This window comes from Caretta caretta, chromosome 5 (genome assembly GCF_965140235.1).
Source record: "Caretta caretta isolate rCarCar2 chromosome 5, rCarCar1.hap1, whole genome shotgun sequence".
NCBI classification, from domain to species: domain Eukaryota; kingdom Metazoa; phylum Chordata; order Testudines; family Cheloniidae; genus Caretta; species Caretta caretta.
This window is the reverse complement of record NC_134210.1, coordinates 81,254,870-81,270,270: the sequence shown is the minus strand read 5'-3', so window position 1 is coordinate 81,270,270 and position 15,401 is coordinate 81,254,870. Positions and strand designations below refer to the sequence as shown.

Genomic DNA, 15,401 nt, shown 5'->3' with positions numbered 1-15,401 from the left:
AAAGTGATTAACCCCGTTTTTGGTTCATTGCAGTGAGGGAACTTGTGCTCAGCGTCATCGCCATCGCGCCAAAGATACTGGTTCTCTGAAGTGACCTGGGCACAGTACTTCATTTGTGCCGGCGCTGAGCCTCGCACCAGTCATAGCCCCCCTCTGAGCTTGCTGCCTCACTTATGAAAGTAAAAAAATTGCTTGAGCCCTTGCACCTCTTTCATTACAAATTAAGTACCGCCTGAGCACAAATTGTTAGGTAATTAATATCAGCTTAAAGCCACAGTAGGGAAGATAGCTCATCCCCATATTAATACCTAGCCCAGGTTGGTTTTTCAGCAGTAAAAAAAATTGCTCTCTCATGTTTTTACAGATGATCATATTGCTTTGTGCAGTTAATACCTGGAAAAACTTTTAAGAAAGTCACAAGAAGCACCAAAAAAATTTAAAGCTGTAATCTTTATTTTATTTTTTGCACTCTACAGCTGTAAACTGAGCCAAATATGGGAAACTTCACCTCTCTTCTCCTAGATAGATCTCACAAATGCAGTGTCTTTATGTTATTTGCTATAGGTCAGGCAAATGTGTTTCTAAGTGATTTTAAACTACTCCATTCATCTTTTTCCTACTTCACTATTATGGCTGGTAAAAGGTCATAATTTTGGGTATGGTATACAGCCACTTAACTCACTTTTTGCTAACAGGGGCTCTATAAATCTAAACAGCAAAGTGTAGCAACAGAGGACAAGTCCTGAGGATGCTAAATTTCTCATTCTTTTAAAAATTAAATAATTGAGAACAGCCATACCTTTTCAGTAGATACAAAACACACTTCCACAAGTCACTACTGTTGAAGGATGATCAAATTTATGGATACTCTTCCTATAGATTTTTTTCCTAAGCTTCAGATATTTTGGAATGTGTTGAATTTAACCATTTTAAACAGAATTGCATATGGATGCTACTGTATATTGTTTTTCTATTGCTCTTGTATTCTCCTGAAAGTAATGGAAGTTTTAGATGGGCAAAAGTTACAGGATCAGGCTTTTTGTTTTGGAAACATTTTAGACTGAAAACTAATGTGTGTTCCATTCACAGAACACCCAACTCTAAGTAACATTAAGATGTCATATGTTAGTGCTGCATGAACAATCTAGCACACTCAAGTTCTTCTGCTATATTCCAAACAAAAAGAATGCTCAGCACTTATACCAAGTACCATCTTCAAAGTGCTTTACCAACATTAACTAAGTTCCCCTCACAACTCCTTTGTGATCTTGGTAGGTATTATCCCCATTTTACAGATGGGGAAAAAAATGAAACAGAAGGCAAGGTGACAGATGGGATTAGAACTCAAAATTCCTGACAGTCCTGTGCTCAAATCTCTCTACACATTCTCTGAATATTGTAAAGGTAAAAATCATGCAAAAATTTTAACCTAACACTTTTGTTTCTGCATGCATACAGAATGTGGAGCAGACAAATCCTTGAAGGAAATCTCAAATTAGCATCTGACCCATTCAGCAAAAAGATCAGTCATGATCAATAGACATTCAGAACAATGGTTTGAATGACTTATGTCCCAAATATTGCAAAACTGTATACAAAAAAGGTAGCCAGCTCAGTTCATCGTCATAAGAAATGGGAGGGACCTGAGCCTTTTATAAAGTTACGCCTAATGTACTACCCACCATTGATTACTTTGAGAAAATAGGTTGTTACCTAAGTGAGTGAAGACCGCAGAGTAACCTAGTTGCTTTTGAGCAAACCCACCAGAGAAGGTTTTACAGGACTTTTAGTCCTATAAAAAATATTTCTCAGTACTTTGCCATATTAAAAATATAGGACTTTTAATATCAATATGTATTTTATATTATCAAAATGCTTTTTCCCACCCATTAGATTTAGAAGCAGCGCCTGCTGGAGTATGACTTTTTAGCTTTGACAGATTAAATATGGTTTATTGTTTAAACACTAGCCCTGAGTTTATTCCCAAATTTGCCAACTAAGTGAAAATCATCGGCAACAGATTTTGCATGACAGAGAATTATCTAAAACTGAAGGACACAATGACCAGACAGATAAAATAGGACATGTAACGCCTCTACCATGCACTTATATTTAGCTAATTATATCAAGTTATCTCCAAAATACAAGTATTTCCAATCATATTTACTTGTGCAATTTCTGAAAATAAGTAGTCAGAAAAGTATAATATAAAAGGCTGATTTAATGGGTCAGAGATTTAGTTCTCCTACGTATCCAGTCCATTAATGACTAAAAGATCTCCAGATCATGAGCATTATCAATTTCAATGGCATCCTCCGGATCCAGCTTTGTTTCACCATGTCCTTCCTGTAAATCATCCAAAGAAGCCAGGGCCTCATTTGTGTCACTAGCAAAAGTTTCTCGAGATGCATCATCATACTCTTGAAGGTTGAGCCCTTTAATAGCTTGTTTCATCTTCTTTCCTAGAACCTGTATTCTCCTCTTTTTAGCAGCTTTTTTGTTTTCATACTCCTTCTGGTTTTCAACATAGAAGATTTCCTTGAAGAGGAAAATATTTATTTAATATGCTGATTATGCAAGTGTTTGCCTTATAACTGCTAAGGAAAAAAAACCAAGTGGAAAAGACACTACATACATAGTCATGAATATTACTACCTTTATTAATCTTTAAAATAATAACTGCCACTAAGCCAGAAAGGGTTAAGCAACTGGCAGGCTAAGTGACCCAAATTCAACCTTGAAAGACACATTAGAAAAGTATATAAATGGTAATCGGGGCTATTCCTTATAAATAGCTAACAAATCCATGTTAAATAGACTAGAGATTTGAAATGTAAACTTGTATTATTAGAGAATTGGAAGAAGAAAGTGATTGTAGTAGTCTATGGTTACCAATCTAGAGGTTAACAATGTAACCAAACCGCTCCTGTTACTATATTCTATTGATTCAGAGATCAAAAAGGGGACATTTAGATGGAACTTGGGTGTAATAATATCATTGTCTATATTTCTTTTTGAAGTTTGTAGTAAACTGTCTATAAGTTTGCTTAATGGATAATTACCTTATGCTAATGAATGCAACTAGTTACCTGTAAATACATAGGAAATAGGAGGTTTTACTTAAAGCCACAATGTTTTACCCAAAGAATACCTGCTGTCAAGAGGCTGACAGAGAACTATGAAAAGAACTCATGGGCCCTGATCCTGTTATCTCAGCTCTGCTTAAGCTTTGTCAGGGAAGTCTGAGTCACAAGACTAAGGTCTCCAATTCCAGTCAGTCACCTTGATATTGGACTATAACCTATGGAACTAATGCTTAAAGGACTCTTTGCAGCTCTAAAGCTCACCATCTCTACTGTGAAACTGCACTTAGAACTCTATTCATATCTGCATGTATAATGATCTTTTAAACCAATACTCTCTTCTTTTTTAATAAATTTTAGTTTAGTTAATAAGAATTGGTTGTGAGCATGTCTTTGGGTAAGATCTGAAATATTCATTGACCTGGTTGGCAATGTGTCCAATCCTTTGGGACTGGAAGAACCTTTTATATAATGAACAAGATTTTCAGTAATCCTCATCATATTTGACTTGGCTGTCTGGGTGGGAGTCCAAGGCTGGGTTGCTTTAAGGGAGCTGTATTTCTGGCTTCTGTGTAACCAGTAAGGTGTTGTAGAAGTTGTTCTGTTGCTGGCTTCGTGAATCTAAGTATTAGAATAACCACCAGTTTGGGGGATCATCTGCCCCGTTCTTTGCAGTTTGCCCTGATTAAGCAACCTCAGTGACCCTCCTTAAGATTCTGATTACAAAGACAAAAACAGAAAGAGAATAAATAAATTTTTTGAAAAATATTTGACAGCTGCCCATCGTTTTCAAATTGCCATATAACTGTGCGCCAGAATATATGTGTTTTATTTTAAAGTCACTAATTCATATGGGTTGAAAAATAACCTTGAAAATATGAACTAAATGTTAGCTACTGCAAGACTGTCTGCATGAATCTGCAGAAAGGGTGAAACAGCAGCTTTAAATAGAAGTGAACTGCTCCAGTTATTTCAAATTGGGTGTTAACACAGAAACCTAAATAGGACAGTTTAAAACATCAAGACTATTAATTATTTCACTGGTGATCAAACTTTATAGAAAATGAGACAGAGTGAGAGCCAGCAGAGCCTAGAGCTCAGTTGTAGAGGCTAGAGTGGTAGGCTGGAACTGGCATGAGAAGACTGGAGGGGGAGAAGGGTGTAAACTGGGACCAGTTACACGTAAAGACTGACATTAGATCTGGGATGAGACCCGGGAGAGATTGTGGGATGGGGTGAGGGAATACGATCCAAGACTGGCATGAAGACAGGTTGGAGGAGACAGGAGCAAATGGGGTCAGGTTTTGTGGCGGAGGAGGAGTTGAAGGATTGTGACCACTAGAGAACACTTCCCTATAGAATCTGGAATGGAACCCTTTATTGTTCTGCTGTCAATAAATATTTGTGAAGCCTAATGGCCAAAATATATGTTTTGTTCTTTTCTAGTACTGGTCCAGATAGGATGACAATCTACTACTGTTACCATTTATTTTGTTAGGTCATATTGCAGAGGTCTGTGGATTTTAAAGTTCTGACACTCCTGATGAGTTGGTGTCAATATACTGCATGATAAATTTGGGGGTTTTTTTAGTTTGCTTTTTTTTTAAACCTAGGAAATTGCACACAAAATTACATAAGAACATAATTAAGTTTGTAAAGTCACGCACTTGAAAGATAGCTACTAAGGTCACTTGTGTGACTATTTCTGGGGCTCTTCTAGATATGTGTCATAATATACTCTTTGATTACATAATTATATACTATTTTTATCACAATACCCTTGCCTCATTCAGTGCATTGGATGGAGCATGCTCTGAGGAGGAATCAAGGTTGTGCAGTGAAGGAAGCTGTTGCCTGTAGTATCCCTGCTGCACTTGTTGCGGAAGTTGGAAGGGGTGTAGAAAAAGAGGCAGGGAACTGCAGGAAGACAAAGGATGGTCTCAAGGTTAAGGCAGTTGACTGCTGCTCTGCAGAACTGGATTCCATCCCTGCCTCTACCACAGAGTTCCTGTGTAACGGGCAAATCACTTAAACCAAAGCTTTCATAGGTGGTCACTTATGTGTTCCTCTCAAGTCAGGAACACAGAAAATGAGCCTAGGTCTGATTTGCAGGTATGCTGAAGACTCACAGATGCAAGTGAAGTCACTGGGAGCTGTGTTTTGAACATAGGAAGAGCTATACAATGCTAAGAACTCCAAAAAATCAAGTCCTAGGTGTCTCAAAATTGGACACCCAAAATTAGTGGATTCTTTTGACCGTATTCTTTCTGCCTCAGCTCTCCATCAGTTAAATGGGACTAATATCCCCCCTAATCTGAGGAGGTGTTTGAAAATAATATTTGAAAAGCACTCAATGCTACAGTGATGAGGCCATAAAAAAAACTCCATAAGGAAATTAACAATTGTCTTAAAGTAGGATTCGAACAATGTGTAGTAAATAAGCCATGTGGCCACGCACTGAACAATGAGGAGAAAACTAAATACTGAACCACTGTTCATTAAATGAGTACTGTCCATTCTGTGCACTAAGTGAGGCTGGAGTTCTGTGGAAAAAAATAGTATGTGATTGTATAATTAAAGGCTGTGTTATAAGTAGGGCCATATCAAAATCTTGGCCATGAAAAGACATCATGGACCATGAAATCTGGTCTCCCCATGACATGTGGTGTTTTGTGTACTTTTACCTTATACTATACAGATTTCATGGGGGAGACCAGCATTTCTCAAACTGGGGATCCTAAACCAAATGAGGGTTGCAGGGGTGGGGTGGTCTACAAGGCTGTTGTAGGTGGGGGTCATGGTATTGCTACCCTTCTGTGCTGCTGCTGGCGGCAACAGCACTGCCTTCAGAGCTGGCCACTTACAAATGTAACAGTAGTACAGTACAGTATTTTGGTACATATACTGTATGAAAATATCTGCAAAACTTGCTATTTATGCCATGACCAACCAGCAAAAAGTGTGCGATTTCTCTGCAATTTAAATAGACCCATAGTCATTACACATATACACTGTAAGCAGCTGAATTAAGGAGACTGGCATTCACTAACTTTTGAGGCCTTGACTTTGCACCCTTAATACACAATGAATGTTTTCATATTAGTTTAACCCTCCTCCCTTTAAAAAAAGCACTCTAAAAATGATTAGTTCTTCAAAAAAGGATTTCATGTACTTTAGTCATTATGATTTAAAATCTAACATGTTTACCTTGATTTGCTCTCCAGTAATGCTGGGTGTATTCTTCAGCAGATTTAAATAAACTCCTCCTGGCGTTCTTCTTCTACTACCATTCTGCATAAGGGAAAAATAAATTATTCATAACGAAAAGTGTAAAACAGATTCAAAATAATTGTCATTTAAGAAATCTAAAATTTCCCTTAATTTTTATTGGAGCAACTCTTTTCTTTACAAAATATAAATAATAAAAATACTATTTTGGTAGTGCCTAGGAGCCCCAGTTAAGTACTATGACCGTACGTGCTAGGTGCTGTACTGAGGTAGCATCCAGAGACCCAGGCCCAACTGTGCTAGGTGCTGCACAAGCATATTACAAAGACAGTTCCAACCCTGAAGAGTTTCTTTTTTGAGCTTTATCTATCAAAAGCGGCCAAAGGACCTATTGGACACTGTATAATTGGACAGGTGAGTTATGAGGTTTTTTTTAAAACTTCATTTAAAGCTTTAAGCACCAGTCAAGAGGCAAGAATTGGTGTATCAGATCACACCAGCTATCAATTCACCTATTCAGGTATTATGATGATTATTATTAATTTGTATTACCATAGCACCTAGCAGTTGCAATCATGAACCAGACCCCAATATGCTTGGTGCTGTACAAACACAGGGGAGAAAAAAGAATTCCTTCCCCAACGAGCTTGCAATCGAAATATAAGACGCAAGACAATTGATGCATACAGACAGGGGAATACAAGGAAACAACAAAATACTATTTAGAAGCATGATAGGCAGTGGTCCCAGTACACCTGCAACTTAACCATTGCCGAATTTTTTGTAGGCCTCAGTGCAAAGGAGAGTTTTAAGGTGGATAATGAGTTAGTTTTGCAGATCTTTATGGGGAGCTTCTCCCAAGAGTGAGGGGCAGCATGGGAGAAAGCATGAAGATGCTTGTTTGAAAATTTAACAAGTGGGTAATGGAGGATGGTATCCTCGGCCGATTGCAGGTGGGGAGTTGACTTTTCAATAATGAATGAGAGATGGTCCATAGTGTGGTAATCATATTTCATGGGTGGGCGTTAAGAGTCAAACTACTCATATAAGTCTGTGAGGTGGAGGGGAGGAAGCAGCAGGCAGTTGATCATTTATATGATCATTATTTTTATAATCATTTAACTCAGAGGATTCTAAGTTCTGTCATAACTACTTATATTTTTCAAAGACCATAACAGTCTAAGAAAGTAGATGTTCAGATCCTTTCAATGGTTTTCTGTAATGGGAATGTGAGCAGTTACTTCAGCACATTACTTTCTAAAATCTCACTTATCAGGTTCTGTAGTGTCCTTTTACTTAGCAACTCAAATGCTTAATTTTAGCAAAGTTAGCATTTTTGTCTCAAGAGGTATGATAGATGTTAAAAACACTTCTGAAACCTCCCTCCCTGAACAGTAGTTCCACGTTCCAGTTGAGTTCAGTGGTTGAAGTAACATCAACAGCGGCATGTTGCAATGGTGTCATACTAGAGCATGAATGGAGCTGAACGTTGAGACCTGATATAGTGCTAACAATAACAAAATTTACTTTTTCCTTTATACTGTTTAAACACCTAAACACTACATCATTAAAGAGGCCAATTTTTTCAAATAAATCAAGAACAGGAACAACCCAAATATCAATACTAATACTAAAATTTGTTCTAGTGCATTTACCTTTAATCATTTTAAGAAAAATAACTGGAGACAATATACACTTATCACTCTGACTGTGCATACAACCCTAACACAAAAACTAGCAGCAACTACGAGATGTTCTTTAGATGTTGTCAAAAATACTTCTGTGGCACGTGCACAAAAGAATTTATTGTCAGAAGAGTATGAGGAGTAAGTACCGTTAGAAGTTACATTCTTTCTTTTCAATTGAGCTGGCAAATGCTTTAATCCTTTAAGGTAGCATTTCTTCTTAAGACGAGCTCATGAACTGGAATGTTTAGATACAAATGGGTTATGTCTCATTATCAAGAGTGGTTACCAGAAATATATGATTAAATATATTATGCTCTTCCCAAAGCTCCGTTGTTTTACAAACTTTGATAACCCACAGCCAAGAAGAAAGCCTATACTTAGCAGGGTCTGTTCCCAACAAATCAGTCATCTGTAACTCCTCTCATCACAGGCATGCAAACAAGCTGTAAGTCTGTAGCTGCTATGGTACTGTAAAGTGAAATGTACAAGTTTCCTTCCCTTTACTACGAAAACTTAGGCAGCAAAGCAGGGAAGAATTACTGAAACTACATTCAGAAATTTGTACTTGGGAGTAAGCCTAAGCCATATGTTGAGCCTGTCAACTTGTCATCTAGTGGTATGCGGATTAAACTTTTATGTAGGATAGTGCTATCCAACTCCCAACCTGCTTAATGTATTTCGTGGCCTATGTGGTAGACTCAGATACTATAGAATCTAATACTCCTGGGGGAATTCTGCACCACTGCACACACAAAGAATTCATGTCCAGTGCAGAATTCTCCCCTGCAGAAAATACATTCTGCCCAAGAAGTGCTGCAGTTCTGCCTTTTGCCCACCAGAGGCTGCTGTGGTGCCAGAACAGCAGCAGAGTGGCAATAACGTCTAGCAGCCACCTGCTTTCATCACAGCAGCCTGCCTGTGGAGCCAAGTTAGGAGGCAGTGGGGTGCTGCAGGGATCACAGACTGGGGTTCAGAAGGGCTAGCTGGAAGGGACAGAATGGGATGCAGGCTCAGGAGCTAGTGGGGTGACAGCATTGAACCAGAGGCTGAGTGGGGGTGGGGCTCCAGAGCCACATGAGGTGCAGGGACACATGGGGACAAGGGCAAATGTGCCTGGCTGAATAGGAGAGGCTCGATGTCAGCCAGGGTCTACATGGGGGATGCTCCCAAACTCCCTAACAAGCCCTCCTCCCCCAAAAAGAAACTGTTCTGTACTACTCTCACCCACACCCAACAACCTTCCAGGTTCACTCTCAGACTCCTTTCCTCTCCCTCAGCTCCTTCATTACTCTCGACTCCCCCAAGCCTTTGCACTGAGGGGTGCGGGGAACACATTTCTGTATTGTAGTTTAAATGAATTACTCAAGGTTCTGTTTTAATATGCTTATAAGGAATCTGTCAAAAACACATTTCCTCATTTTTTTTGGCCTCTATTGTTAGACATACTTGCTGATAGGTATTTTGCAATAAATTACCAAAATAATTGAAACTGATATGATTATATTGTGTTATTTTGACAAATAAAATATGCTGATTTTTGCAGAATTTTAATTTTTTTTTTAGCAGAACTCCCCCCCCCCCCCCGGAGTAATCTAAAGCTTTCATTATAAAAATAAAAAGTTACTAGCCCTCGTGTTTATGAGGACAACATCCCAGTATTGTCTTCCTGAGTCTGCTGACTGCCTGAAACAATTGCTAAGAGATGTGAACTCTCATCTCCATTTATTTCAATGCAGTGTTTACGCTAAAGCCTGATTACACTTCATATGTTGGCTCTTAAGGATTAGATTTTTATCTGTAAATGATGGAAATGTCAATTTCATCTTACACGCACAAACCCACAAAAAATATTTCCATTGATAACTGAAATTTAGATGGGCAAAGAAAGAAAAATGTTGCTTGAGAACTTAGTAGTTTGATTTAAGGATATTTACTTTGTACACTTTGAAATGTGATATTGACAATTTGAAATGTGATGACAATTTTAACTGTTCTAAAGCTAATTTTTTTAACTCAATGTCTAAATCATTATTGTCTGACATCCTCCCCCTCCGCCCCCGTGGTCTAACACCCCCATAATTTCCCACAACTGCAAAAATTTACATTGAAAGAAAAAAAAAGCACCTAAAAATAAACAGTCAAAATTATAACAAAAACTGCTATTTGGCCAAGTCTACTTATATGTAAGCATGATCTATTTAAATGTTTACTTGTTGACTGTTTTCATGGATCAAATGGAAAAGGGATGGGAAAGAAGGCCATGGTGAGGACTGAGTTTGAATCTGAGAAAATTTTTGAAAGCACTGCAATGGTATTTAGTATGAAGATAGATTGCAAAGAACCTTTTTTCTTACCATTATGAAGAGTCCACCATTTTGTTCCACTTCAGCTGTTTCCATAAGCAGTTCAATAGCTTTCTTATTTCCAATTATTTTCACTATTCGGGCTATCAAATCTTTCTTTGGTTCTCGAAGCCTAAAAAAAGCAATCCCCCTCCCAAGTCAATGAGATTTCTTACATGAGTAAAATTAAGCATATGACTTAAATGGGGCAACTCAAATGAGTAATGTTATGAATGCTACTGTTTGTAGGAGATAAGCTTTAGTTAACTAGAATTCATTTTACTGTACTATAATTTTTCAAAATTCAGAGGAACAGAAGATATTTAGTAAGAACAGGCAATGGCAATAATTAGTGTACATTTTTGTATACAAATGTTATTGTCTATATCAGTTTTGGTTTTTGTTACTTTCCACAATGGTAAGTTTATGCAAACTATCTACTATTACACACTAAAACGTTAAAAGAATGTTGTTAAGTTTGCAAAGTCAAACCCTCAAAAGTTAGGAAATGCCAGAATTAAGACTGTCTCAGCAATTTTGTATGCATAATACAAATAATTTTGTATGATAATTACATAATCACATACTATTTTCGCCCCCACAGGACACCTGCCTCATTCAGTGCATAGGATTGACAGTGCTCACTAAGGGAAAAATAGTATGTTGTCATGCAATTAAAGACTGTATTATGATGCATACACAGAATGGGGCCTGAAATAAAGTTGCACAAGAACCCTGGTATTGGCATCGACACTATTTTCTGAGTGCATGAATTTACAAATTTAATATTCTTCTAACAGTTTGTGTAATTGCCTAGGTTTTAAAAAAGGCAAACTGAAAAAACCCAGAAATTCAATATAGGGCATAATATTGACACCCACAATGCTCATCAGCAGTGTCAAAACCTTTAGATCCACAGCACAGACCTCTGCCACTTGAGCTAAGGGAGTATCAGAGCAGTAGTAGGTTGTCCCCTATGCTTTACCCCTTCTACTCCATCCCTTTTGACCTGTCCCTGTCCCAATCCTGTCTTTTCCCCATCCCTTGCGCCTCATCACAGTTCCATTTTCTTCAGTAGCCAGTTCCAGTCTTTACTCATCAGGTTTCTCATCCCAGTCTGAGTTCCCTCCTCTTTGCTGCCTCATTTTTCTCTCTTTTGCCATGCCACCCTGACCTCCAACTGCCCTCACACTGCCACCCACCAAGGCTCCTCACCAGAAGTATCTCTCCTCCATTTCCCCACAACTGGTTCTCAGTCCCAGTCTCCCCATACCATTATCTCTGGCTCCCAATCTCATTACCCAGCCAGTCCTCGCTCGCCTCCAGGCTCAGTTGCATTCAAATCGGGTGTCTCCACGCTGCCTGAGACCAGCAGGGATGAATCTTTAAGAGCACAGGAGAGACAGGCTCCCAACTCAAATGCTGGACCTGGCATAGGCACAGCTCAGAGAAGCCCAGAGTGGCAATTGCAGGGAAAGTCCTGCTCATTCCTGGGCTGGAGCATGCCCAGCGCAGACAGAATCTTTGAGGGCATTTAGCTACTAAAATTAAATCTCTACTGAGCATTTGTGAACTGCAATTTTTTGAAGAGCTGTAACTTAGCCAAATTTGGGCAGGTTTTCCCAAGGATGGCAAAAGACACATGTCTGAAACAAATGATGCTCCCCATGGCAAATTTAAAGTACCTGCTCTGAAGCATATGTGGGTGAAGGCACTAGAGCTATTTAATTAAAAGGTTTCCACAATTTTTCAACATGAGCAAAATGTATTTTTTCCCCTAGCCTCATTCTGAGAAATGGCTGAACACTTTTGGCTGACGTTTAAAAAAAAAAATTTCAGCCTCAGGTTGACACCTTGCGTGGAAAATTCAAGTTGAAATGTTTATGAAGTTGACAAACTTTAACCAACCGAAAACAGGGTCTTATAATGGGAAGAGTTGGGCAACCTTAATAAAAAGTGGTGCTACCAGCCCCACCAATAATACTGCATTAAGGTTTCAGGATTCTGGGAACCTGAACAAGCCATTCAACCCCCTATCTTGTAGTTTAACATGGCCACCTAAAACAGTCAAGCATTCAACAAGAACAGTCTTATTCTTCCCTTCAGTAACTTTTACATAACCTAATGGACGAAGGAACATAAGATCTCACCGATAAGAAATTTCCTCTGCCACTTTTTCCTCAGAATCTTCTTCAGTAATCTCGTACATCCCTTTATAATTCATTTCTAGTCTTTCACCCAGTCTGTCCTTGACAGGCCGTTTCCGTTTGAGAAGTCCTTGTCCATTTTCTTCCTCCTTTGACACTGTTTTTTTGTCATCCTGCATATATTCATCTAGCTCTTTGTCTAATATCTCTACATCTTGGTCAGTTTCTTTCATCAGCTTTTTAGCCAATAAATAATTGTAAGTCTCAGACTGCCTACTCTTGTCAATATTACCCTCCATTCCTAAAATTCCAAGTTCAGTGGCCACTGCATCTTGATTTTGTTCCTGAAGCACTGCACCCCAAATATTGTTGATCTTCTTACCCCCTACGACAGTTTGCTTCTGGTGACTCTGGCCAAACTGAAAAGGCTCTGGTTTAGCAGGAGGGAGGTTAAAACACTTTTGTCGTTTCCGTTTCCACATAGAAGCATCATCATCAGAATCAGAGAAGCTCTCATCACTTGAGTCCACACCATTGGTTGTTCGATAAGGAACGCTTGGTGCACAGGATGAAATGGAGGTCTGGAAAGGTTTGGTGGAACTGTTGCCATCATGTGGTTTCTGAAATGGCAAAGTCATTTTGTATTAATTCAATTAGCTTTCCTTTTAAAAATACTACCTTGACTATTTGATTACAATTAGATTCAATAATAGACTAATTTATTCTGATTCATATGTGTGAATAATTTAAAAACTAGACTAGCTATACTTTACTTTTAACTAGAACTTTAATCCGAGAACTTCAAAGAACCCTACTGACACCAAGTCTCATTCAGAATACCCACTGATGATTCTCCATTTCAGATGGGTAAACGGAGACATCTTCAAGGTTACACGAGGTATCTGTAAAGAATAGATAATATAACCCAGTTCTTGTTCCTAGTCACAGGCAAATCACAAGACATACTGCTGCCACCATTGTAAAATTAGCATCCTTTACAGATAATTCCAGTTCTTTCAAAAATGATCAAAACAAGAGCTCCTAAAAAACAAGATAATCTTTAAAATAATATTTTGTCCCTCCATATTTAGATGAATATATTCCTCTCTTTAACCCACACACTCATTCAGTAACATTCCTGCATTATTTTCTGGCATAAAGCAACAGAAGTAAAGACTCTTTAGCTTGTCTTACCGCTGTATAAAATACATAACTGCTTTGAATTAAAGGGCTATTTGATAGCACAAGACTTTGGAAAAAACATGGTAAACATAGCCCTAAGCATTAAAAATGCATCTGTAGTTTACATGCTCCTTTCCTGGTGCACATCTCAAGACAAAACTACATATATCTGTACCAAGAGAGAATAAAAATCCTTATTATATCTTCAATTTAGTACACTCTGTTATCCTATTCAGTTCTTTTCTGCACTCCTACCACCATATATTTCTCATATGATCTGATAATATACACATGAAAATCAGTATTTACTAAAAACAAGTTTGAAAGCTAATTAAGTGCAGTCTCTTCAGCAGGTAAAGGCTTAAACACAAAAAAGAGACATAGCTTAAATTCAGAAAGAAGTAACTGCTGTCATGACATGTCCTTTCTAAACATTTTAGGTTGCTGTTCTGTTTCTGAAACCATAAGAGACAATACTGCAGAGCCAACCATTAAAAGCCAACAACACGTGCGCTGGCAAACGGGGGTAGAGGAAAAGCAGCAATTAGACAAACGGGTGGGGGTTACTCATATTTCACGGGACGACAGTACCTATCTGATAAGAAAAACACTAACTAGGCTCATACAATATCTCTTCCGAAGAGAAACACCCAGCAATTCCTAACAACAAATCCCACTGTTCGCCTCCCACCCTCCTCCCCCCAAAGGACAGCAACAGCAGGTCCCTCCCGGCCAGGGACACAGGCTCACTGTGCCACACACCAGGACCGCACTGGAAATATGCCCGGGGGGGGGAGAAGCGGTTTGTCAAGGGGGCTGCTCCCAGCCCACCTCTCCCGGCCCCATCCCGGCAGCATCTCAGCACCGCCCCGGCAGGGGAGGGGCCGGGCACGGGGCATTTCCTCGGGGCGGCGCGTTCCCTCGGGCTCCCCCAGCACCGCGCGGGTGTCTCCCGCCCTGAGGCCCGCCCCGGCCGCCAGGCAGCAGCAGCGGCGGGAAGCCGGGGCTGGGTCAGGAGCCCCGGCGGGGTCCCTGCCAGGGGGACGGCCGAGCCCCCGGGGCCTCCCCTCACCTGCGCGGGGCCCCTGGCCGAGACGCCGGCCGGCATGTCGGAGTCCGAGTCCGAGATCTCCCCGTCCTCCGCATCCTGCTCCATCCGCCGCGCCTCCAGCGCCATCTTCCCCGAGACCGCGAACGCACCACTGCGCTCAGGGGGCGGGGCAGGGGCCAGGGACCGCCCGCGCTTCCGCTCGCAGGGGAGAAGGGGAAGCAAATGGCGCCGCCTACTTGAAACTTCGCTCAGGCAGGGAGCAGACGCAGCGCCTACGTGCCCCAACGTGGCTTGCGCTCCGCGGGCGGGCGGGCCGCAGGGCATGCCGGGATCTGTAGTCTTTGCCGGAAATCCCCATGGAAGGCCTGTGTGGGACTGTTCCAAGGGGAAAAGAAGCCCTAAAGGCACGTTGTCCTGACGTCATCTTACCACATTCTACGACATCAGCCACTACGTCAGGTCCCTGCATGGGCAACGTCATCCCGCTGCTTTGCTAGAGCATGTTACCCTGTCACCACTGTTATGGGAGGTTGATAGAAAAGATCTCTGTGCACATACCATGTGGTAGCACATCAGCAAGGTGTCACCAGATTGTCACTTCCTGGTGGCATAGTGTTGCCACCTTATCTCAACAGGTTTCAGAGTAGCAGCCGTGTTAGTCTGTATTCACAAAAAGAAAA

The 15,401-nt window shown here is 40.2% G+C and overlaps 1 protein-coding gene across 1 annotated transcript; it reads right to left on the bottom strand.

The window, feature by feature from the left end:
* Window positions 1-431: 431 nt before the first annotated feature.
* On the bottom strand, window positions 432-14,903 carry PHAX (phosphorylated adaptor for RNA export). Its single transcript, XM_048850101.2, has 5 exons — window positions 14,743-14,903; window positions 12,492-13,108; window positions 10,354-10,474; window positions 6,291-6,374; window positions 432-2,538 (listed from the first exon to the last, which is right to left on the bottom strand). The coding sequence occupies exons 1-5, from the start codon at window positions 14,845-14,847 to the stop codon at window positions 2,269-2,271; spliced, it is 1,197 nt and encodes a 398-aa protein (XP_048706058.2). The 5' UTR covers window positions 14,848-14,903; the 3' UTR covers window positions 432-2,268.
* Window positions 14,904-15,401: the final 498 nt, after the last annotated feature.